The sequence below is a fragment of the Sceloporus occidentalis genome, unplaced genomic scaffold (genome assembly GCF_023333645.1).
Source record: "Sceloporus occidentalis isolate IW3139 unplaced genomic scaffold, rSceOcc1.0.p SCAF_4, whole genome shotgun sequence".
In the NCBI taxonomy this organism is placed as follows: Eukaryota; Metazoa; Chordata; class Lepidosauria; order Squamata; family Phrynosomatidae; genus Sceloporus; species Sceloporus occidentalis.
In genome coordinates, this window is record NW_028316984.1 from 28,955,541 (window position 1) to 28,981,626 (window position 26,086).

General features: G+C 40.3%; 1 protein-coding gene across 4 annotated transcripts in view; it reads left to right on the plus strand.

Moving 5' to 3' along the window:
* Positions 1–26,086, plus strand: part of HIBCH (3-hydroxyisobutyryl-CoA hydrolase) — a 71,295-nt gene that overhangs the window by 33,593 nt on the left and 11,616 nt on the right. For all 4 annotated transcript variants that reach the window (XM_089523245.1, XM_089523246.1, XM_089523247.1 and 1 more), the window contains exons 7-11: positions 11,614–11,692; positions 14,041–14,186; positions 16,828–16,914; positions 20,644–20,702; positions 22,592–22,673. In XM_089523245.1, the coding sequence (XP_089379371.1) occupies positions 11,614–11,692; positions 14,041–14,186; positions 16,828–16,914; positions 20,644–20,702; positions 22,592–22,673 (453 nt within the window). The remainder of the gene's footprint in view (positions 1–11,613; positions 11,693–14,040; positions 14,187–16,827; positions 16,915–20,643; positions 20,703–22,591; positions 22,674–26,086) is intronic.

Below are 26,086 nucleotides of genomic sequence, written 5' to 3' on the forward strand. Positions count from 1 at the left end.
GGCAGCTAATAATGTTCAAAGTCTACCGGCAAAGCAGGCAAGCTATTCAACATAAGAAGAGGTAGCAAATGACATATATAAACAAACTCAGTTAAAACTCCCTCCAAACAAGAGATAAATTAACATAAAATAAAACAAATTAGGCAAGGTTTGGAAAAACTAGGCAAAATAAGAACTGAAAAACCCAGATAAAACCTCAACAGAAAGGAAAAATGCTGGAGCTCTTTAGATCGCACCCTATTATGCCGCCACCATTTTATTTAACCTACTCAAAAATTAATTGCTTGATTTCTTTTACTAAACAAATGATGCAACCATAGTGTAATACATGTTGATCTTATACCCACTATTTTAGAAAACTCTCCTATCAGTCATAATATTTCATATAAAATAGAATATGACAGAAAATTCTGAAATGATGAGGACATGATGAATATGTTTTTTCTGTAAGGAAGTATCTTCACATATAAACCAAAGAAGAGGTTCTGTTGGTGTCTTTGCCATTTTTCTGTTGATTAAAAATACTGCAAACACAAGTTAATAACCCAGTTTTCTACAACAAACAAACAAACAAACAAAATGGACTACAGATAAAAGCAGAAAAACAATTTTAAAATTCAACACACATGAAACACCAGATTGAGTGAAACTATTCATTTCATAGCAAACAGAGTAAAACAAAGAGGCTTGTCTATCTTCTTGAGGAAGACATTAATTTCTTGGGACATTTTCTTGTTACCCAAGTAAAGAGAAGGTTCTGCTCTCATCTTAAAAGAGTCGGTCAGTTCATGGGTAGCCAGGGAAATGGCCTACACTGAGATTGTGTCTCTCTCCCGTAATGTCCCTAGTGCTTATGGTAGCATATCTTTGGTGCTAGAGAGAGAACATTTTATTTTCCCTAGCTTTAACAAGTTTATTTGTTTTATTTGGACTATTTCTATGCTGCTGTCAGGGATGCATTGTTTAGTACAGTAGGCCCTTATTATACATGGATTTTTTATACACGGATTCAAGCATACACGGTTTGAAAATGTTAAAAAAATATATAAATTTCAAATATCAAACCTTGATTTTCCATTTTTTATAAGGGACACTGGCAACTTGTGGTTTGTGTTGGTTAGGTTCAATCTATAGTTTGCAGGTCGTGATGAATTGCCTTGTTTGATGACATTAAAGATTCTGAATTGTGGGTTTTAGGCACAACTCATGGTCTTTAAATTCTATTTAGAGCAGAATTTGGTAAAAGTATTTGGTAAAGCAATACTTGTATTTTAATTTTGCATTTACATGAGTTCTTATATGTTGTATGCCTTCAAGTCATTTCTGACTTATGGTAACCCTATAATGGACACCCTATCTTGGCAAGATTCCTTCAGAGGAGGTTTGCCATTGCCTTCCCATGAGGCTGAGAGCATGTGATCTGCCCAAGGCTACCCAGTGGGTTTCATGGCTGGGCTGGGAATTGAACCCTAGTCTCCACATCTTAACAAAGAACCTGACATGAATCTATGTTATGTGAATAAACAGCAGTTTGTACTTTATCAGTGTTGGGGAAAGCATTCTGGAGTTTTCATCTGATTGTTTTCTACCTCTTTAGCAGCTGGAGGAGGGAGGGGTGGAAACTTGAGTCTGTAAAATACTTGATAGTGTATATATTGAGGATTTCTAGTTAGGCCCAAATTGCTATCATCTCCCAAATGTATAAGCTGCTTGTTGATTTTTTAGATTCCTTCCCTGTTTAGACATATGTGTCAGCTGCACAGAGTGATAAACACCCAGCTGTATTTTCCTGAGCCTTTGCTTTTGAGAATGGTATGTAATTCTTACCCTGAATATACTGAATGTATTGAGGATACTAATCTCCTGCTCCATGCCAATGTTTGTAAGAGATTGACCTGTATATTATTTATCACTAATGACTGAAAATATTGAAAGCAGCATTGAATTGAAACTGAAAAGGATGGCATCTTTGCTGATATTGCAGTAAATTTCCCATCTGGCATATTGGCTTCACTGCTAAGCCCCTTGAATGTTATCCGAGAAACAAATGGTGCAGTTAGTTTTGCAGCTAATCTCTGGCTCTCAGAGTCACTGCTGATAACAAAAGCATAGAAAAAAACAACAACAACAACACACACACACACACACACACACAGAGTTAACCCATTGAGTCATGGAATACCAGCAGTTGCTTGTTTTATCAAATGGACATTGTGGATAACATTTAGGTACTGTATAGCCAGTTTAGGGCAGCCATTTAAAGAAGTCACAAAAATAATTTATCTGTTAAGAAGGAGGCAACCCACTCCTTGGCAGCCAGCAGGAGACTTGGGCTACTGGTTTCTGAAGTTGGCTAGTGGCAAAAGAAAACATTGCCTTCTACCAAGTGGGCTGCTGGGAAGGGTCAAAGAGGAATTGATCCCTAAATCCCTGTCCCAAGTCTTGTGAGACTTCTATGTTTCTGTGTTGGACAGAGACGAAAATATTACCTTTCCTTTTACAGGTGCTACAGAAACCAGACAGGCTAGTAGAAAAGGGTCAGAGTGGTCCATTGCTCTTCTGCCTGAGAGCCAGGTATCTCACTTACATGAACATCCTGTTCACCTAAGGATACCAGTTGTGTTGTTGAATACATGACTGGTGTAAAACACCAGAGCTTGCAAAAATTGCTCTTTCTTTTTGTTTAACCACCATCTCCAGAATCCCAAGGCAGTTGGTACTGCCCAAAAGTCATGTTACCAAGCTCACCGAGACACTGTCAACAAATGAAACCACTTGAACAGGGATATTTTAATAATCACAGTTCTATAATTTCCTTTGAATAATTTCCTTTGAAAAATGCTGTGATACAAGATGAGATACTTATTGGAATTAAAATACTGCAGGCAAAATCCCTGTTACTACATCAGTGTGTTAAAATTACTTCTGTGGGGGTGGGGAAGCACTTGTAGTTAGACAGAAATTGTCTGTTCATGTGTTGTGTGGCATGTCAGTTCAATATGAGAACTTCAAAATATTAGAAGGTTCCATTTTTAGAGAAAGTATTACCAATGCAAGTGATGGCCACTGTTCTGATGACTCCGAGTGTTTAAACATATATTATGAGGGAGGATGTGTGATGATATGTACTAGGTTATTTTGAGAGTCGATAGCCATTTGTGTTGGACTAGCCCAGAATCAGAGAGTTAATAGATACCCCCAAGGGCCATCCAGTCGAACCCTCTGCTGTGCAGGAATAAGTAATCAAAGCACTCCCCACAGATAGCCATCCAACCTCTCTTTAGCCCCCCCCCCCCCGAAGAAGGAGACTCCACCACATTCGGAAGCAGTGTCTTCCACAGGGACCATCTGTGTTCATATTGCCCCCCCAACATGTGACATTCAGCCAGTCACACTCTCTCAGCCTAATCTATTTCATCGGGTTGTTGTAAGGATAATGTGGGATAAAAATGTACATTGCCATGACCTCTCTCTGGAAGCAGTTGAATAAAATCATCAACATTTGCAGTCCATATAGCTGCCTTTATCAGTCCTTGAGGCCTGGGCAAGTACCCTGGTTGGCTGTCACTGTTCTCCCCCTCCCTCTGTGTGTGCGCCTGTATGAGAGAGAGAAATCTACATTATTCATAGTAGCCTGTACAGCAGCTAGTTCAATATTTAATAAAGTTGTTGAGATATTTGCCAGCCCTGCTACCAACAGCTTTGAAAAATACATATTTTAATTGTGTGATATGGTAACCAAAAAAGCCAATGCAGTTCTATGCTATATCAACAAGATCACAGAACAAGGAAAGTAATTGTCCACACTATTCTGCTTTGGTCAGATTTCACCTGAAATACTGTGGACAGTTTTGGATACCCTGGTTCACAAAGGATATTGATAAGCTAGTAAGTAATATAGTAATAAAATTTATTTGGTCTTTGACCAGTATAAATTGATAAGCTATACCATGACCAGAGGCGGGTGACGAAGATGGTGAAAGGCCTGGACATCATTGTCGTTGTTGTTGTGTGCCTTCAAATCACTTCTGACTTATGGCGACCCTAAGGTGAAGGAAGCTATCATGGGGTTTTCTTGGTAAGATTTTTCAGAGGAGGTTTGCCATTGCCTTCCTCTGAGGCTTAGACCATATGACTTATCCAAGGTCATCCACTGGGTTTTATGGACAAATGGGGAATCAAATCCTGGTCTCCAGAGTCATAGTCTAACACTCAAAACATCAGGCAGTATGAGAAATGATTTAGGGGGCTGGGTTTGTTCAGCTTAGAGATGACAGGATTCAGAGGTGACATGATAGCCCTCTTTAAATATCTCAAGGGATATCAAGTAGAAGATGGAGCAAACTTGCTTTCTGGTGTTCCAGAGGCTAGAACAGGTTTCAAATTACAGGAAAAGTGATTCCACCTAAACATGTGGTATAACTTATTTACGCTAAGAGCTGTTTGAGAGTGGCCCTCAGAAGGTGGTGAACTTTCCATCCGTGTGTGGAGTTTTTAAAGCAGGGGTTGGATGGCCATCTCTCAGGAATGCTGTACTTGTGTGTTCATTCCTGCACAGCAGGGTGTTGGACTATTTAGCTCTTGGGTACCCTTCCAGCTTTAAGATTCTATGATTCTAGGTGAACCTGGGCCATTCCCTGGACCCATACCTGGGAGTCTTTAAACGGGTGTGGTGAAAGATTGAATGTTGGAACTTCTGCTTGCAAGACATGTCGTGCTCTGTTCCTGAACTGTGTTCCTTCTCTATAATTTCCTCAGATATAAGAAACGGTTGTACATCAAGTGCTTGACTTCTGTGGGGTAATAGAGCATGGAGCAATCTCTCTTCTTAGCTCCCTGTTTTGTTACACTTTGTCTTGTGTAAACCCATAAATCTGTCATTTCTTGGCACCTATCCACTTCAACTTGAATCATTGTGTCCTGTGTGTTACCCCTGACATTTACAGAAGTTTTTGTTCCTAGTAATCCTTCACAGTCCGAATGGAATGACTGAGGTTTTGTTCTCACTTGTTGCAATCATTCTTTTACAGGGCATATTTTGCTGATTGTCCATTGGAGATGCATTGGTGGGAGACTTTCGTAAGCCGGGATCTGGCACAAAATGCACATTTCTTTTTGTCTGGATGCTGAGTTGACTCTAAGTTGAAAGAGGTGCTTGAATCAGTTACTGAAATACAGACAACAACAAAACTTAAACCCTTTAACCTGGTGGGGGTGCATTTGTATTATGGAATGAATTAGTAAACTGACATTTACGATTTATCTTTATTTTTTTACACATGCTTCTTTATGTATTATTATTATTCAGTAGCTCAACTTACCATGTTGGCAAGAGAGAGGCAAACTCTCATGCATCCTAACATTCACACACCAGTATATTGATGATTGTGTGTTTCTAATGCCACAAAGAGTCTCTTTCATGCCCCCTTCCTAATTAGCGGTGTGCTTAGTTTTCATGAAAGATTTGGTATGGTTTGCTGCTTGTGCCTTGTTTGCCATCTTTCAAGTGTTTATTTTTTAAAGATTGTTAAGTCATATTTACCTGAGATGCCCTTTCTCTCAACCAGAAGTCCCTTTTTATGTTTGCATAACATTGTGTTGGGGAGGCTCTTTATCGCCTGCTAAAGGATTCATTTATTTAACAGCCTTGAAGTAGAGGAAATCATATCCTGAAATAATCTGGTTCCCCCACCGAGATGCACTGCTAGGGAACAGCCTAAGTGAATTAATTAGCCTTTTATTGTATTTTGAAGGTCAGTAATTGCAAGGCGCTGGCAGCCTGGTAGAGGTACTCTGTGCCAATGCCAAGACAAGATGATGCCACTCCAGATGCCCAGTTTTTGAAACTGTTCCTTGAGAGATGCTTCTCTGCATGATTGAGGACTTCTTCCAATGTCAAGTCTGCTCTCACTATTTCCCTTCCCTTCTTCTCTTTCTTTCTGTAGCCCCCCATTGTTTACATTCTGAATCTGAATCTACTTCATAGGATTGCTTAACCCCTTGTAGGCATGCAAGAGGCTGCATGGAAGGGGAGATGAATCTGTTGGACTGGAGAAGAGCAAGAACATGATACAGCCCATATTCAAGGGCACTTTTCAGAAAAGGGAGGTCCTGCATGATGGTCTTGTGCCAGAACTGTCTGAGAAGGCATCAGACTAGGTATGAAATGCCATTTTTGGGGCTCATTTGGAGGAAGTATGGTGAACTGGAGAGCTAGCTTGGTGTGGTGGTTTGAGCATTGAACCACAAATCTGTGAGATCAAGGTTTCGTTCCCCACCTAGCCATGGAAATTCACTGTGGGCATGTCATACACTGTCTGCCCCAGAAAACCCTGTGATAGTTTCATCTTAGTGTCATTATAAGTTGGAAAAAACTTGAAAATACACAACAACAACAAATCCTCCTTGAGATTTCTAAGTTGTCATCAAAAGCCCTGCTCAAGTCTTGCAGACTCAGGGCCATTGGCTTCCTTGATTAAGTCTATCCATCTGAAATGTGGTCTTCCTCTTTTCCTATTGCCTTTTACCTTCCCAAGCGTTATTGTCTTTTCTAGTGAGTCATGTTTTCTCATGATATGTCAAAAGCATGACAGTAGTCATCTTGGTTTCTAGGGAAAATTCAGACTTGATTTGCTCTAGGACCCATTTATTTGTCTTTTTAGCAGTCCTTGATATCCATAGAACTCTTCTCCACCAACTCAATTCAAATGAGTTGATTTTCTTCGCATCAGCTTTCTTCACTGTCCAGCCTTCACGACCATACATAGAAACTGGAATATGATAGCATGGGCAATCCTAACTTTATTCAGTGATATATCTTTTACACATGAAGATCTTGTTTAGTTCCTGCATAGCTGCCCTTCCAAGTCCTAGTCTTCTTGTGATTTCTTGACTGCAGTCTCCATTCTGAATAATGACTGAGCTAAAGTATGGAAAAACTTGAACTGTTTCAATGTCTTTATCATCTTCTTTAAAGTTATGTCAATCATCTGTGGCAATTATTTTTGTTTTCTTAATGTTTAGCTGTAAACCTACCTTTACATTTTTTTCTTGACTTTCTTCACTAATCATCCAAAGGCTTTTTCTACTTTCTGCTAATAATATCGTACCATCTGCGTATCTTAAATTGTTGATGTTCTTTCCTCCAATTTTCACACCATCTTTCTCTGAGTGTACTCCTGCTATATGTATGATATGGTTCAACATATAAATTAAACAGGGTGATAAAATGCATTCTTGCCTCCCCCTCTGGTCACTGAAATACCATATGCCAGATTAGGATATACAGAGAAAAAAGGACAGTCTAGATCAGGGGTCGGCAACCTACGGCCCGTGGGCCACATGCGGCCTGCCGAGCTGTTGGGACCGGCCCCAGCTCGGTCCTGCCACCAATTGTCTGGGGGACACCAACCTGGCCCCCGGCTCAAAAAGGTTGCCTACCCCTGGTCTAGATTGGCTGTCACCAACCTGGTTCTCTCAGGATATTTTGGATTTCCAGCTTCTATCATCCTGAACCAGCATGGCCAATCATGAGGAATCCGGGGAGTTGTAGTCCAAAATCACATCAAATTGGGGAAGACTGGTGTAGGCAAATGCCTAGACCAGTGTTAGCTTCCATAGATCAGAATAGGGCTACCAGCTGATTTAATAAAACTTTTAAATGTTTTTCATCCTCGCTTTAGATTGGTAAATGAATTATCTGGACTTAAATGTGCATAAATTTCCTTGTGGATAAAAGCATCGGGGGTGGGGAGGAGAGAAGCATAACATCTTTTGGAAGCACCCGGTAGCAGGCATGATGTTCAAAGAGGTATTCATTCTCTGTATGTAAGAAGCCAGGATTAAGATGGTGCTTACTATCTATTCTATGGTGTTTGTAAGCATGCATTCATGTGTGTGTATATATATAATCTGCCCCCTGTTTTAATCAAGGGCAATGTTGTAATCAGTAATCTTGTATCATAATAAAAGTGGAGGTAATATGTAAGTTCTAAGAAGTGGAGTGGAAATGGACATTTACTTGGGTTCTGGCATGCATTCACATCTTGGGTGTGGGAGCATTTGGATCAGATGCAGTTGGGCAATGCATAATTTAGAAGGCTTGAGGAGGGAAGGAGGAAATGCTTCTTTTGGCTCCTGTCACTGTCAATTAGCTGCCAGCATAGCCTCTCATGCTGCTTTGTTAGAGAAGTGGGGTGAAGTCAGTGCTTTCCCTCAAAGTCCTGGCTAAATGAAGAGTTCAGGGCAACCAAGGGGTGGATGTGGAAGCCTCTCTTAGAAACATCTCACAGCTGTTTGGGAAGGCCATCATATTTCTTGAGATGTTCAGCAATTAATGTGTATTTGAAGGGTGATCCATTATAGCTAGCCTCCCAAAAGGAGTTGAAAGATTTCAAGTTCCCTTGACAAAGGGGGGTTAATTTTTACTAGGAAAGTTTGATCTCTCGTGGCTTAACAAGAAAGGTAGAAAGACCAGGCATGGGAGCCATAATGTGATTATAAGTTATCAAGGGGGAGAGAATGTAGGAAATTGTTCTACTGAATCCAGTAGATTATAAATGAAAAAAAGATGGGAGGGTTTTTTTTCTTCTTCTGTACTCTACCTCACAATTCAGTTGTGTGTTTTCACTATGGATGGCAACTCTTATGTTGAACAACATGTTTTTATAGGTGGGCCTTATTTAGGAATACACAGCATGGTCTTTAATGACATTATACTAAGCATACTTTTCTGTTCTTGCACTAGCTAGTCTAACTGTTGTCCAAGAAGGATGTATCTTAAAGTTTCTACCTCTTCTGTAAGCTGTCATAGATGCCTCTGCTATTAAAACTATTTCTAAGTGTTCTTTGTGTGGGTAGTCCTGGTGGGATGATCCTTAGGACAATGTGCTCAGCAAACAAAGCAAGAGATCCTAGATCAGCATCAGACTGCTGAAAATGGGAAGTGGGAGCCATAATTTTGAAGGGAAAAGCAGGTAGGGATAAAATAACCCTAAGGATAAAATAACAAGGACCAGGATCTGTTGGAAGAGCCTTCTTCTGAGACCCTCTCCTTCTGGGAACAGTATACTGTGTGAGGACATGCAGAAGGGTCTCCTCAGCTGGAGCACCCTGGTTGGAGGCCTGATTGATGCCAGCATTGGTCTCATTTTGGCACCAAGTTAAAACTTAGCTTATTACAAAAGCCTTTGGGACCGAACAACTTTAGCCTGTGGGTAGAGATACATCATTCTATCTTGTTTTGACATTACTTTTTAATTTTGCAATTATAATCTTTTTAGCATATTTGAATTTTTCTGTGCAAAATTTTATTGCCTTACATTTTAAATTGTTATGATTGGTTTTATTGTAAATCAGTAAGAAATAAGCAAATAAATAAAATAATTAATATTCCTCTGCACATCTGTTTTATTCTATACCTCATCCACAGTCACCTGTATTCCCCATGCTGGTCAAAGTGAGGGTTTAGTTCTTCAATCTCATTCTCTTCCCTTGCTGTTGTAGAGACTTCGCTCTTTCCAGTTTGTGCTTTACCATGAAGTGTCTAGTTTATCCCTTAAGTAATATGTATTCAGCAATGTATCAGAAATCACGCTCTTTTTAATCAGCCTGTGTCCTACACACTCCACCATCTCCTGAGGTGGGATTTATCAACCTAAACACACAGAAAATTAGCCCATTGCTGCTTTTCAGAAAAGCTCTGTGTTGGGCCTTGGGGAGACTTACATACAAAACTGTGATACCTCTTTGAGATTTTCATAGCAGCACCTCCACTAAAGAGGCAAGGTGCTGTCCTCTTTTGAAAGTCACAGTCAGAGCTTCTGGTGGAGAAATATCGGTTGTTTTGGCTGCATGTACGGATCTCATCTGCACATTGAATATGTGATTTATTTGAATTGCAGAACCCATATTTATCATGTCTATTAATGCATTCTGTGTAGTGTGTGCTTTTAAGGAGCTCAAGGATTGTGTGCATTTGTATGTGAGAACCAGTTTCGTTTATTGATAGTGGTTTCTAGACTTTGGTTCTCCAGAGATTTTGGACTTTAGCTCCCAGAATTTCTGACTGTTGGCCGAGCTGGCCAGGGTTTCTGATAGTTGGAAATCCACAACATCTGGAGGGCCTAAGGTAGGGAACCATTAGACTGTTATTCTATGGAGGTCCAAATCTCCATTTGGCCATGAAGGTCCCTGGATGACTTGGGGCTGGTTCCTCTCTCTCTCTCAGCCTAACCTACTTCACAGTTGTGGGATTAAAAGATGGGGATGAGAACTGTGTAGTGAGATGCTAGGTAAGTCTGATTAGAGCCAACTACTCACAGCCTATGAATCCTGTGAAAGCGAAGGGCTATGGGGAAAAGATATAGTCAAGAGGCTGTCTATAACGGTATAAGTTAGGGCAGCCCATGGCAATGCAAAGGCCAGTTAGGAATCACTAAGATCTGAATAAGGTTTGGGGAACTGGTAAAGTGCAAGGAGTACAGGGAGGTCTTTTTAACCTAATTGTTACAAAATAAATCTTTATTGGTTTTATTTTCTACAACTGTGTTTGATGGTTTAAGAAGTGAAAGAGAATTGGTCATGCTTTACTGCACTGATCTCACTGATCAACATAGCCATTTTTTTTATATACTGGTCAAAGACCGAATAAACTATATTACTTTACATTACATTACATAGCCACTTGTTGAGGAATATGCTCACCTTGAGTATATTCACCAAATACCAGATCCAGTGAGAGGTCTTTGGGGTCAAAGGGGAAGGGGAGCGACAGGAGGCCAAGGGCTGGAACAGCAGGACCAAACTGGAGAGCGGATCCATCAAAAGATCCTTTGAATGCTACTTTGAGCTCCTTGGAAAAAAGACAGACTATGAAAGAAACATCATATTAGCAACTCTTGAGATGTAAGTGTTGCATATGTGCACATCTCCCTTTTTGGACAGGACTCAGGATGCTATTCTTTTGCTTTTGCACTCCATCCCAAATGTTTCTCCTGGGGCAGCTATTGAGGCCTGGAAGGGTGCCTTCTGCTGCTGCTTATCAGTAGTGAGGGAAAGGAGGTGTGTGGCTCTTCAGACCAGGAAGATGCTGCTGCTCTGGGCTCCCAAGGGAAGAGAAAAGAGTGTGAAGACCATCATTGAGCACACCTTCTACTACCTCCACCACTAGCATGCTGAATCCAGCTGCTACCTCACTGTCTGCATGGCCACCTTATTCCCTCCTTCCTCCATAGTCGCCTGTAGCAACAGCTGCCTCTCCTGGGACTTGACAGTGGATGGGAGAGGGGGAAGGAGGCAGAATCATGTAGGAGGAGCTGTTCGCCAATGTAAAAACTTGGCCAGTAGGATATCCAATATGCCCATATGTCTGGGTTTTTTTAAAATCATTTAATATTTATTTCTTACCCGCCTCTCCCCATGGATTGAGGTTGGGAACAACAACATTTAACAGACACACCACATTAGTTAAAATACATGAGTCAAAATACACATCAGTTTAAAAGGACAGATAAGATGTATACATATTAAAACAATCCACATTTAAAATTCATAGTTTTCTCTCTGTTGCAAACCTGTATTAAAAACTTTTCTTCTCTATTCTTTTTTTGATAGGGTGTTGGTTTGTCTGTTCATGGACATTTCAGAGTTGCTACGGAGAAGACTCTTTTTGCAATGCCAGAGACTGCAATAGGTAAAGAATGGGTGCTGCATTTTGTATTCATGAAAGGGCCATGTGGTGTAGAAGCCAGACAATTTTACTTGATTTGGAGAGGTACAGGATCAGATCCTATGAAGTTTACTGAGTTGTCCAGTCACACACACTCAAAACAATCTAACTCATTGGATAGTTGTGATGGTAAATAAGGGTAACTTGTGTCCATTATTGGCAACTGTTTAGTGGATAAAAATTGGAGTAATGGGGATGGTGCTAGTGGCTTGGATCTTGACCTCTTGTGAGCAGGACATCAGGATGTGCCCCTGGAGCAGAAAGTGACTGAGGGAAAGCAGTTTTCATTGATTCTCCCTGCATCTTGTTGTGCCCTTTGGGATTCTGTTGTGGGGATTGGACCAACATGAGAGGTGACACTGAGGGCTGCAGAGAGAACGGACAAATTAATCCCCTTCAAAGTTTCTACAGAGGGAACACTGAATTGGAATCTCTTCTGTAAATAAAGGAGTCCATCTTTTTATAGAAGGGCAATTTGAGAGGCAAGATTATCAGTCATAAGAGAGAAAATGTAAAAGGTTTGGAGATGTTAGCTCAGTTCATAAGAGCAGACAGTTTTGATCTTTAAAACATAGACTCATAGAACTAGAGAGTTGGAAGAGACCACCAGGGCCATCCAGTCCAACCCTCTGCAGGAATACACAATCAAAGCACTCTCAACTATGGCCATCCAGCCTTTGTTTAAAAACCTCCAAAGAAGGAGCTTTCACCACACTCCAAGGCATTGTATTCCACTGTCAAACAACTCTCACTGTCAGGAAGTTGTTCCTAATGTTTGATTTCTTTTCCCATATTTTGAATCCATTGCGCTATGCCCTAGCCTCTGGAGCAGTAGAAAACAAGTTTACTCCATCCTCAATATGGCATCCTTTCAAATATTTAAACATGGCTATCATGTCACCCTTAAACCTCTCTTCCCCAGGTTAAACAAACCCAGCTCCCTAAGTCACTCCTCATAGCGCATGGTTTCCAGAACTTTCACCATTTAGATCATCCTCCTCTGGACATGCTCCAGTTTGTCAGTATCCCTCTTGATCTGTGAGTATAACATGATCTGTGAAGCAGCAGTTTCAGGATCTGTGTCAGAGTTGGTTATCTGGCCTCAAGCTCTAAAGATACATATCCAAGGGATGGGAATGAGACCATTGCACTGGGTTAACTATTTTCTGAAAGACAGAGCAGTGCTCTCTGCAGACCATTTAATTGCTAGTGGTCAGACAACAATGTGAGTAGGAGCATGAAAGTGAATAACAGTGGGTGGGTCCAATCGGATCCTAGTCTTGTGGAAGGGCTTAACCCTTTCTCATGCTATCTCAGTGTGGATTAGCAGCCTAATGTTTCTATATAAGAATAGCTTCCATTGAAGTACACGAGAGATTCCCCCACCCCCGGTTAGTATCAGATACAAAGAGCTTGATCTGAACTGAAGCTTCAGCTGAGGATGGCGGGTTAAGATGCCTCTTTATCCCTCTCCCCCCTACATGTACATACTACAACTCTGATCTGGATCAAGCCCCCCCCCAAAAAAAATTTTTTTTACCTGTTTACTTCTTAATAGGTGATAGGATGGATCCAGACGTAAAGCAGACCATTGACATCAGTGGAATACAAGACTAATTTAATTCCCATTAATTTCAGTGAATCTATTTTATGGATGGCTCAGTTATGATCCAACCCATTCAGTGTCATCTAGTTAGGCTCCAAGACTGATCATATGGATCACTTGAAGTTTAATTCTGGAATTTTTAATATGGATTTTCTGCCTGCCAAATATTCTTCATGGTTCTTAGTTTCTGAGAACTGTCTTCCAAAAACAGAAAACACCATCCACTTGCCAGTATGAGAAGAATATTGATTTCAGACATAATGTTGTAGATGTAACTGAGAACAGTTTTAAAAAGAAATTAAGGTGATGACAAAATTTGAGGCAAGTGTCTTTCAGTTTATCTACAGCAAATGACATTTTTGTCACTTTTAGCGATACCGATTCATTTGTTAAAAAGTGCATATCAGCTCTTTTGGATAATGGAGGAGGAATCAAAATCTTGCTCTCTCTGCAGAGACTAATCTTGTGATCATTAAAATCATTAGAAAGGTAGCTTCAAAGGTCACAGCCAGAATTAATGAGGATTAGTATTGTAGCATGTCTTGGTGGAAGATGGGGGGAAAAACCCATGAGATTGTAATTTCAAGCAGAAAGCGTCACTTAGAAGGCCTTAGAGCTGGACAGAAAAGTCAGAAGAAGACTGCAAGTTTTAATTGGAGGAATTATTACCTTGCTTCATACCTTCTTTTTTCCCCTTTAATTACAGGTCTTTTTCCTGATGTGGGTGGGGGCTACTTCCTGCCAAGACTTTCAGGGAAGCTGGGCTATTATCTTGCCTTGACAGGATTTAGGTTGAAAGGAAGAGATGTGCACAAAGCAGGAATTGCAACTCACTTCATAGAAGCGGAGAAGGTAAATCTACCAAAGTGGTCATGCTTTGCCATGGTCATGATGTTTTCTCAGTAAATTGAAAGGCATAAAAGCTTGGGATTTTTGGAATCCACATCTTTTCAACAATCCACTTATACTTTTTGGTGAGCAGCATTAGTACTCCTTTCCCTGCTAATCATCCCAGAAGTTTTGTGGTTCTCAAAATAAACTTCTAGAAGACGGTGCAATCACTGAATTAGGCACACTTAGATTTCAGAGTTGGGGAACTTAAGGATTACCAAATGGTGCTGGACATGGTGCTCACATCACTCTCCACTAATTTAGCCCATGGTGAGACAAGATAGAAGTTGCCATTCGGTGACATCTTGTGGGTCACCAGTTCCCCTTCCATGTTTAAGATTATTAGTTTCAGTGGCTGAATTTGCTGCCCCTGAATGAAATTTCATCCACAGAGCACTTCCAACTGCAGAAGGTAGGGAAGTGACTTTCATGGATTTTCTCCTTCTTCCTGAAGCCCTTTGTCCCTCCTGTGTCCTGCCCCAAAAAAAAGCTCTGAAGGGCTGAGGGACCCAACAATACTGGGGCCGCCTCTGCAGAGTTAGAAGAGAATTGGGGGGAAACTGATCCCCCTGTTCCACTGTAGAGATCCTCCACTGAATTTATTTTGTCCATGAATGGAAGAAAATCTTCAATTTATAGAAGTTTAATTAGGCTCCAAGCTGGTGGATTTAAGCATGTTGCTTTCCGGGCTGAGAATTATGTATCCTCTGTGATCTTTTTTATTTTTATCCTCATTACAGTACTGTTCATTCTGGCCACCATTAGGATGTTAGCAATAGCAAGTACATTTCTATACTGCTTATCAATGCGCTTAAGCACTCCCTAAGCAGTTTACAATATGTAAGCTAGTTGCCCACAACAAGCTGGGTACTCATTCTAGCGACCTCGGAAGGATGTGAGGCTGAGTCAACCCTGAGCCCCTGGCTGGGATTGAACTCACAACCTTGTGGTTTTATTTTATTTTATTTCAATCCTGCCTTTCTCCCTGAAGGGACCCAAGGCAGGTCACAATAACAACCACCACACAGCCTCGATGATCATTTGTGTGGTGGTGTCTTCCGCTCTTTGCTGGCCATGTGAGTTCACTCCCTTACAGGTATCTTTCAGTAATAGCGACAGTTGGGAAACATGTGGAAGGCTTGGGCATAGGGCATCACTTCTGTGGCTCAGAGTAGCACCATTTTGGAACAGACTGGAACAAAGAATAGGAGCACATGGTGGTGAGGGAGAGGTGACAGCAAAAAGGAGCTTTCAAATTTGGGACCTTGCTTAAGCTTTGTGAGCTTTGCTTGGACTTGGCTAGCAGGGTGGAGTTGCACTGCTGCTTTCTTTCATCAGACAGGCTGAGAAAAGAGGTACCAGGAGAAACATTTTTTTTTGTGGGAGAGTGGACACGTGAAGCTGTGTGGGAAGTGGACACGTGAAGCTGTGTCTCTGGGAAGGAGTATCTGTGCTTGATTCTTGGAAGGAGTCCTTTGTCTTGGAGTGGCTCCTGTAGTTAAAATCTCTCCCTTTCCCAGTCCATACCAGTCTCCAGTCCAGAGCATGTGGCCTTTGTAAACCCCTATACACACACCGGCTGTGCCTTTCTTTGCCCCAGTGAAGAACTCAGAGACCCCCCTCTCTGGGGAGTTGGAGCAGCAACTGAGAAACTGTCTAAGCAGCAACCAAGAGGCCTCTTGGCCACACTGGCCTTTGTTGCAAGGCTGTTATGGGTGAGAGGCTTCTCGCTCGCTGCTCAGTTGCTGCTTCCAGGATGACAGGGCACAAAGGGAGCAGCAACTGAGCAGCCAGTCAAACAGCAACCAAAAAGCCTGTCATCTGTGCTGGTCTTAGCTGCAAGGCTGGCACAAGCAAGAAGCTTCTTGGTCACTGCTCAGCCAGCTTCTTGGTTGCTCCTCCAAAGGTGACTGGGTGCAAAGGTGACTGGTTGTTTTGAATTTGCAGTAGAAATGGTAAAGGTTTTCCCTTGACAAGATTATCTAGTCATGTCCAACTGCAGGGGGTGGTACTCATCTCCATTACTAGGCCAAGGAAACCAGTATTATCAGAGATGATTCGGTGGTCATGTGGTCAGCATGACTACATAGCGAACAGTAGACTTAAAATCAAGAAAGGTTTGGGGACCACTGTTCTAGACTAAGATTAAAAATTCTCAACACAGGTGCAGAGAGAGAATAGAAGGCCCAAGCAGATGAAGTCAAATTTATGGAGTCCTTTTTAACTTTCTGGCTGTCTTTTGACCTCATTTTTTGGGTATACAGTGGCCCCCATAGGCTTGAATTGGGTTCATGCTTCTGTGTGTGCCTGTCTGCGTGTGCCAGTGTGTGTGTGCAGGGTGCATGCCCCATCAAAAATAACAGAGGTCACCTCTCTCTGGATTATCAAGGTCGCGGATCTCAGATCCGCAAGTTAGGAGGGACAACTGTACAAAGAAGGGCAGCATCAAAGGGTCACAGTAGGCAGAAGGATGGACAAGCCCATCATTTCTTGTGAGCTCTTCGAGTTCTTTGTAACAGCTGCAATTCTAGCATTTTCCTGTGAATTAATACATTTTGTAATGATTTTTACAGAACTTTTGATGGATTTTTTAAATTTGCAGGTGGCTGCTTTAGAAAAAGATCTGACAGAATTACAGTCCCCCTCAAAGGAAAATGTTGGTGAGATCTTGGATTTGTACCATAAGAAGGTATGTGGATAGCTAACTGTAACAGCAGAGTTTGTAATGGAGAATACAGTCTTGACCACGCTGCTTCTTAGGTTTTTCCATGCATCTCAATTGAGACAGACCTGCGCTACATGTGGGAGGAATAGGCCACCAAGATTTCTTGGATTTTGTGTACAGTAAAATTCAGGCTTTGTGTTCATTTGCTCTCTCACCTCTCTCTGTCAGCTCTGACTTTCTTATAGATGGATGTATTAATTGCAAACAAAACATTTCAGATATGATGTTCAAAATTTAATTTAAAAATCTATATGAAACATTTGTTTCTGTCAGACATATTGATTGCTAAGAGTATGTTAAAGCAGATATAATTCCAAGTTAATATTGATTAGAAAAGCCTACACTACCAAGTACAAATGTTAACATTAGGAAATTATTTTTCATTTCCCTCCCCTTTTCCTTTTCCTTTTCCTTATGGGTCTTTTTAGATTATAAACCACAGGGAATGGTTGCCTTGTTCTTAGTGAGATCTGAGCTACTTAGTGAAAACCTTTCCAGTGAGATGTCATGCAATAAAAAAAACAAAAATACAAATAATAATAAAAGTTCTGATGTAAAATTGAATGTTTTAGTTGTATAACACGGGAAGGTATGTTTGCAACATTAAATGTCATTCTGGTGTTTTAGGAGCCTGCCCAGTATCATTGAGCTTAATAGCTTGAGAAGGTTCCTACTTGATTAGGGAGTAGTATTAAATGTCATCCCAGGAAAACACTGGAATTAAAATAAGCAAGGCTCAGTCCTGTAAACACTCACCTGAGAATATATCTCACTGACACCATTAGGGTTTACATCTAAGTAGACTTGTGTAAGATTGTGTTGCGAGATTATCACTTCTGTTTAACTAACGCAAACTGTGTAATCTTTTGAGTTTCACATAATGCTTGTTCAGGTGGAAAGGCATGAGTACTCAATCCCAGTTCTGTGTTGTTTGAAACCTTGCATGCTGGCCGAAACTGGACCTTTAAAAATGTGCATCCCTTTATCCAAAATGGCTACACCATTTCAGCAGCAAGGTTCTTTAATCTGCCATCGAGGGAGGTATTAGTGGAATGAATGTACTATCATGGTAGTACATTTTCAGGAAAGGGGAATGAGAAGGGAGGATACAGTGATGTACAAGCTGCAAGTTAATGGAGTGGAAGCTGTGTTGGGCTAGCCACCGGAATACAAATGAGAGGCATTAGTTTCTGATTTGCAGCTGATGCTATTGTAACTGAAACACATGTTTGTAGCTTAACCTTGGCCCCTGTAGTGCCAGAATATTCATAGCATCTGTCATGAGCATCCATTCAGATGTTTCATATCATGTGGGGCCTCATGGCAGGCAGAGAAGAGTCAATACCAGTCACCAAATTGACATTCCTTTCAATCGAACTGTGTGTAAATTTAGGTCCAGTAACACAGTGTATTACTGCAGACAGCTAGGGGGGTTCATTTGTGGGGTGGACGGATGCAGAGGAAGGACTGGCTGCAGAAACTTTTATAGTTGGAAGGAATTTCAACAGGTGCAGTTTTTATCACAAACAGGTGCCAGTTTTCTTTGGTTTTCTCTGTGTGTGTCTTTTCTTCTTTTATTGCACAAGCTGCTCTTGCTGAAATTCCTTCTCCTGCAGAACTTTTTAAGGGACAGAAGCACCACTATCATATTTCTTCTTCTGTGTTTTAGAACTCCAAAAGGGTAAGAAGGTGAAACTATTTCTCAGAATCCCACTAATATTCTTGTCCTGTCCCTGCCCTGTATTGCGTTGTGAGTCTCCCCCCCCCCCCTCCTTATTTTGGAGCATATTTCCCCTAAATATCAATTATTTCTGTTGACAAAGCATGTTTTTCACATACACATATTATCAGTTGTAACTTTCAAATGTACACATGTGCATTTTCCCCCATTACAGTGCACTAAAAGCTTTAGAAATGCATGGATTTTTGAGGCAATGGCCAATCCTGTTGTCAGTCCTGACAAACATAGACCCATTGATTCAATGGGATATACTTGTGTACTGACTCACTGTTTAACTGTTGATTCAGTTGGTCTACTCTAGTTGGGACTAGTCAACAGGATATTAACTAATATGTGCTTTGGCTCATTGTCATCTTGGGAGGTGCAAAATGTATATTTTTGTATGGAAATGTGAATCTAACAAATGTATTTCCTATCCCTCCCCATGGAGCAGATTTAGGCTCACCCCTGCTTAACTTCCCAGTACCGCAGCATCATTCTCACTGATCCTGATGCTAAGTAAAGAATCCCTGTAATCCCTTACTCCTGTCCATCCTGTGGATTTGTGTGCTGGTCTGTATAAGAGTAGATGTAGCTTTAGTATATGTGAGGGCTGTTCTCTTAAGAAGGCTCTTGCTTACATTTCATCTGTTATGGAAAGGGGGAAAAATAACATGGAATACAGGCATGCCTCATTTAACAAAGCAGACGTTCCTGGACATTACTTCTTTAACAGAAAATTTGGGGGGGAAATAGAGATGCAAAGAGAAGCAGTTCAAGATGCTTTTGAAAATTATTTTATCCCTAACTAACCATCTGCGCATGTGAGATGAAACAACCAGGTCAACTAAGCCTTGCTTAAGTAAACGAAGATAATTTGAAGTTTTTAGCGGCCTCTTGAAGGCTTCTTGAAAAATGCATCTGGGACGACTGCTTTCTTTTATCAGTCACCACTTTTTTATAGTTTCCATTTGGATGGTCAAACATAATAGACCTATGCTTTTTTAATATGTTGGGAGTATTTGGAGAGATACTCCCCTTTTATCTCTGTTTGCTACATGCTCTGTAAGGTATTCTTAAGGTAGCTGCTGTTTACTCTGTGTGTTGCAGGCAGGTGCACACAGCTATAGTAAGGTTAGCTAGAGCAGAATTCCATTCTTTCTCAGCTCAAGGTTTGTTTATTACATTATATACTGCAGACATGCTGGTGTAACTTGACTCTGAAAGTCTGGGTTTCTCCAGCATTCCTTCACCATCCTCCCAGTGTCAATGCTGCTAACGAACTTCCACCCAGACAGAGGACAAAGAACAGTGGGGCTATATGGACTTACAAAAGACTTTGTAAAAAGGAGCTTCTTTGTCAGAGGTTTTGTTAAGTAAAGTATGCCTGTATGTGAGGAAAATCCAACTCTTCACTGATGGGGTGACATTGATTCACAAAGCACTTTACTCTTTCCCAATATAGCATCTTGTATTTCTTCCATATATAGTCTGGAAGATTCGGGAATCCTTCTAAGAAGATTGTACAGTATGCACATTTGTTCTAGCAGGAAGTAAAGAATGTGCAAAGTCCATTATTGGATGTAGCCCTAAATTTCAAAGAAACCTTCAAATTATGTATAACTAATTAAGAGTTTCATGGTCCCATTGAATGGCCTAGGAGCCTGAGAGTGCAGCTTTGTTGAGGCTTAAAAAGTTCAGGGTTGATCAGAAATTTGGTTAGGAGATAATTGGGAGCGCCTTGTAGAATTACCCACTAAGAAACCTGTGTAAAATTGAGAACTATAATAAAATATGTAAAAATTTAAACGTGATAGGATAACTGCAGTAAGAATAGAGAAAAAATTGAAAGTTGAAAATAATTTGCCATGCTTGCAAAAAACTCCTTTTTGGTTTTAAAATTTGAATAAAAGGTGTTTTCCTTTCCTTTTCTTTTCTTTTTTCTTTTCTTTTCTTTTTCTTTTTGGTAATAGTGCAAACTTGATCAAGAAAAAGACTTCATTCTTGATGAACACATGGACAAAATTAACAGGTATTTGTGGTTGATTGCATCAGAGATGTATTGAGGGGAAGGTCAGAAAAACCTCTGCTGTGCTTGTACAAATATTTGTCTATTAGGTCTGCTTTGTTGATTTAGCAACATCTAAACAATTTTGGTTCTGCAGCGGATCTGAAATGCACATGAGGGCTGCCATCTCAAGAGCTTAGATCCATTGTCATTGCATTTAGAAAGGGGGCTCATCAGAGAGTGAAAGGGAAGGAAGCAAAGAAGTCTATGTAGAAACCTCTCCCTGTCTTCTACTTTTCCTGCATAGTTGGTTCTTGGAACTTATTCCATTATCTGGTCTATGATACTTGAACTGAGTTTAAATAGCACCCTGGAGTGATAAGCAGTGAACAGGAGAGATGATTCAGCAGCCCTCTCTAAATACACTTCACCTTGTATGTCATTCCCCACCCAATATGCAAGGCCTACGTTCAGTGTCTGAAATGAGAGAAGAAAGCAAGTGGGCTCATTTTGAAGTGGGAGAAAAAAGCAGGATGGTTACATTAGTTATGTCTGCCTGAAAAAATGGCAAGATAATAGGGTTGCCTGAAAAGAAGTGAAATAGCATCCCACTCCACTTCACACACTGCCCACATTGAAAGACATGGGTCAGCAGCAATCATGTCCAGCCCTTGAATGTTGTTGTCATTCATGTCTTTTCCACTAAATGTCCTATGGCACCCTGTAAAAGGAAGAGCTTTGTTAAAAACAGAATTTGTCAGAGCTTTGTAGAATAGGATCCTGCCTGATTTTTTAAAAAAATATTTGAACAGGGCTCTCCCCAGCCCACAAAAAAATAAGAAATGGTGGCACAGGATTGGAGCTCCAACACTTGTTTTAAAATCAGTGGGCAGAAAGAGAGTGATCTATCATCCAAGTAACTATGATTTGCTTAAATAATAACTGACATGTCTAAAAGGTTTAATGACTGTAAGAATATCTTTGTAACCAACATTTGATTACCACTTTGGCAGTGTTAATTATTGATATACAAAATCTCAACATGCCAAAAAATAAAAGCTTGACATCAGTGCCTTACTTTCTGTCTAAGTGCAGAATTTGAAGATGTGATGATCTTATGAAGGTATATTGGCAAAAGCATAAAGGATTGTAGTTTATTCCCTATAAAAACTCTGTCAGATTTGATTATTTTATTTAGGACTTTTTTGATAAGCTTCCTGTTTGCCTCATCTTACTCATCTAAGGGTAATGCAAACACATATGTGTGGTGTCCTTGGAGTACACATAGTACATTCATATATTTGTTAAGGGATCTAAATGTTTTAGTAGACCACAAAGTAAACATGAGTCAGCGCTGTGTTATGATAGCAAAAGAAGGTACTGCGATTCTAGGCTGCAATAACAGAAGGATTAGTGTCCAGATCAAGGGGAAAATAGTACCAATCTTCTGCAGGCCTTGCTTGAATACTTGTTCTAGGCACCACAGTGTAAGAAGGATATCAGCAAGCTTGAACATTTCCAAAGGAGGCAATCAAAATGGTAAAGGCCTAGAAACCAAGCTTTATAAGAAATGACTGAGGAAATTGGGCATGTTTTGCCTAGAGAAGAGAAGACAAGACAGTTTCATATCCATCTTCAAGTACCTGAAAGGCTGTCACTTTGAAGATGGAACAAACTTCTTTCTGGTTGCTCCAGAGTAGGACCCAGACTGATGGACTAAGTCATATGAAAGGAGGTTCATACTAAACTTGAGAAAGAGCTGTCCAGTCAGCTATGCAGCAGTGGAACAGATTATCTCAGAATGTGATGGACTGCCCTTCTTTGGAGATTTTTAAACAGTGGTCAGATGGGCATTCATCAGAGTTCTGTGATTCTATGATTCTGTGACTGATGTGTCTGTTTTCTGTTTTCAGTCTATTCTCAGCAAACAGCATGGAAGAGATAATTCAAAAACTAAAGAAAGATGGCTCTCCTTTTGCACTGAAAGAACTAGAGGTAATGTGGTATTTCCTTTTTAAATACGATTTTAAATCCCTTACGTAGCTTGACATGCATGTTTAACACACATCATGTGCTAGTTTTTAGCCATGTCACATTACTTACAAGGCAACTGACTGTAGCATTAGGTATATCACAATGTCTCTGGCTATTTCACTCAATACAAAATGATGGTAACTTATGTGTTCTGTCAGTTGTGGGGAAGAGGTCACACCTCCAACAGATAAAATTTTAGGGAGATTCTCTTGTCAAACTCAGGACCACAATTTATTCTTCTCTGAGGGGTACCTTAGTTTACTCCAGAGCCATTGTTCCAAAGGAACTATGTATCTTCTCTCAAAAGGGAACAGTATTGACTATTGACTAGGATTTTTGTTTCAACTTAGGTTGATTCTTGCATACTATTTCATTTTAAAAATACCTATGGATGGATGCACATGCCTACGTTTACTTTTCTTTAGCTATTCATAATGTATTGAAGCCAGTGCATTGCAGAAGACTGATTCAATCTGATTCATAATTCCATGAACAGATGAAGAAAGAGGTGATTTTTCCTAATTTCCTTTTTTCTTTTGCAGCTCCCCGTACCATCTTTCTTGCTGTTCTGGAGGGTCTCCCGACCCTTTGGAGCAGTTTTGGGGAGAGGAAACGCTCAGAGCTGGAGAGGGAAAAGGGGATTATTGAGAATTTCCTCCCTCTACCTTCTTTTTTTTTTGAAAGCTTCTGCTGGATTAAAGAGTTTTCTGTGCATGGAAAGACAGTATCTGATACCTCTCCTTTTTAAAGGTTCAATTTTGAATGTAATTTAAAAAGATCTAGTCTGACACTTACTGTTTCTACTATTGTATTGGTTCCATATGTTTTGTATTGTATCAGCTTTAATTCTTTTACACTGTACCCGAAACCAACAGAAGAAGGACACAGCGAATTTAAAAAGTGCTGTTTTAAGAAAATAGTTCATTTTACTGAGCCAAAGATGTACTTAAAGTATTTGCTTGAGGTTGTATCCTGGCCATGCTGGGTGGTCCTCCTGGGGAGTTTGAGTTCAAAAGGTAACTTTTCCAAGCTCAGCTTCTGCTGGTTGAGGCAGTATTGTGGTTCCTTTGACTTATATGGGCATTGTAATTTGAGCTGAAGTAAAGTATATGTGTTGTGGGTGTTACTGTAAATTGTAGTATTGAAAAGACAACGCTCCATAGCATAGAGAAAGCAACTTTGATTTACTAATAATGGTTTGCCAATGAATTAATATTGGTCATATCTTGAATTCTTCTTGATTGTCAATAACACTATCCATACTGTAGAAAAGGTTTAGGACTTAATCTGACTTGTTTAGTCAGTACCAGTTTAGAAAGAAAGTTGTATTTTGAGTTGCTTTAAGCAGAGGCTAATTAATTGAGGCTACTATATTTTAGATCCTGCTTAGACAAAGCCAGATAATTTTGTAAGCCTAAGTCCTATTTTCTGTTCGTTAATTGAGTCAGTACTTGACTGCTTGTGCCCTCTGTTTTCAGGAAAAGAAAGTGATATGAGTTACATACTTTTGGTGTTATCAAAACATCAGTCCTGGAACAGAGGTCCTAAATGATTGTCTTCTGCTCATTACCCTTCAGGGAAAACCAGAGGATCCACTGTAAAATTGTTTATTCACTCTCACTCACAGATGCATAAACACATTAGACACACTGGCATGTGCACACATTTTTGTTGATGAACGCAGTTACAATTTTATAGAAATAGTTAAGAGGAAGTAAATAATTTAGGCTTACCATAAGAGCATAATTCCTCCCTTGTCCTTTATCACTAGTTACTACAATAGATAAGAGCATGCACATATTTCTTTGTCTCAGTAATAAGAGCCCATTGTGTATTGACTGGACTGGGTGGTGAGTGGGTTTGGTTTTTTTAGAAGCAAGTTACAGTATTATTCCAAATTCTAGGTGCTTGATCAGATTCAGTTTAGACCATTTACACAGTCATCACTAACTGGATGAGAAGCTGTACAAGTCAGTGTGATGTGTGTAGAAATGTGGCTGCCAGCTGTATTTACATGTGTCTTCATTTTGCAATAAGCTGTGCATAACCATGTTTTAAAAACAGTAATCAGAAGGAGATTGCAGTGACTAGTTTAAAAATGATGATGATGATGATCATCATCATCATCCCACCTTTCTTCTGAAATGGGGACTCTGAGATCCTGGTCATGGATATGCATAAGACTCTAGATATCTGGAATCAAAATGCTCACATTGTCAAAAATGCATGTTGCTTTCAATCTGGGATAATTTGAAACATACAGTTGAATTGAAATAAAATGGTTGAGCCTATGCTTTACTTGAATCACAATGGACTTGAACTGGGCTTACTCATGTTTAGACTCATTAAACCAGCTGGACTTAATGCCATTATGATGGACTTGCTCCATTGATTTCAGTGGGTTTCCTCCAAGTATAATGAAGTCTGACCCCAATGCATATCACTGAGTTGCCTACCAGCCCCATTCCTTCTCTTCTAGAGAAAACACTTAGGATCTAATGAACCTTGACCAATCAACCAGGGACTCTGATTGATCACTCACAGCCCTTTCTTGGTCTGGCTCACTGCTGTTATGTAAATCCTTTAATGTACTGGGTGAAGTCTCTAACATATTTAATGGTTAGGGAAAAGGTGTTAGCTCTCTGTCTCCTCTCACAAGCAGATTTGGGGGCTTTTCCATATTCCCTTATTTGGGCAGCATTCCTGTAATCTGGGAAAATCCCCCACCTAACTCAGCCTTTGAGTAGGCAGTTGTAGTATTGCTCTTTTCCAGTTCTCCTAAAATGTCACCTTGGATTGAGGACAGGCTACAGTTTGTTCTGTAGTGGCTGTTTTTAAACCTACTGCAGAACAAATGCAACCATGTGATAATCCCCAGGATCCAGAAACATGGAGAATTGATTTTTACCACATTCCACAAGTGATTTGATAAAGTTCATCTCACCCCGTTGTGATGCTGCAGATACTTATCCCCTGCCATGTAATTTTCAGGTGCTCTGCCATTAGTTTACCCACAAGGCAAATGGATAAAACGGAAGACAGATTTCCATACCTGGACTCCTGAATTCAGTGGCAACCCATGATACATTCTGTTCCTAGTTCATACTTGAATCCAGTTGTCTGACAGAAAGGGGGGAAATGTCACTGTAAATATTGGCAAGTGGAAAATGCAGAACTGCATTTTTGACAGGCAGTGTAGACAAATGTCTGTGGATAGAGAGAAGCAATGCATAATTACTGAGCAGTTTTGTGTGGATTTGTCAGTTCAGAGGCTTTCCTATTTTCTATAGTCTTATTTTCTCACTGAAGCATTTACTTGCTCCTGAGTGGCTACTAATGGCTGCTTCAGCCAAGCCCTCTACTGTTTATCTTAG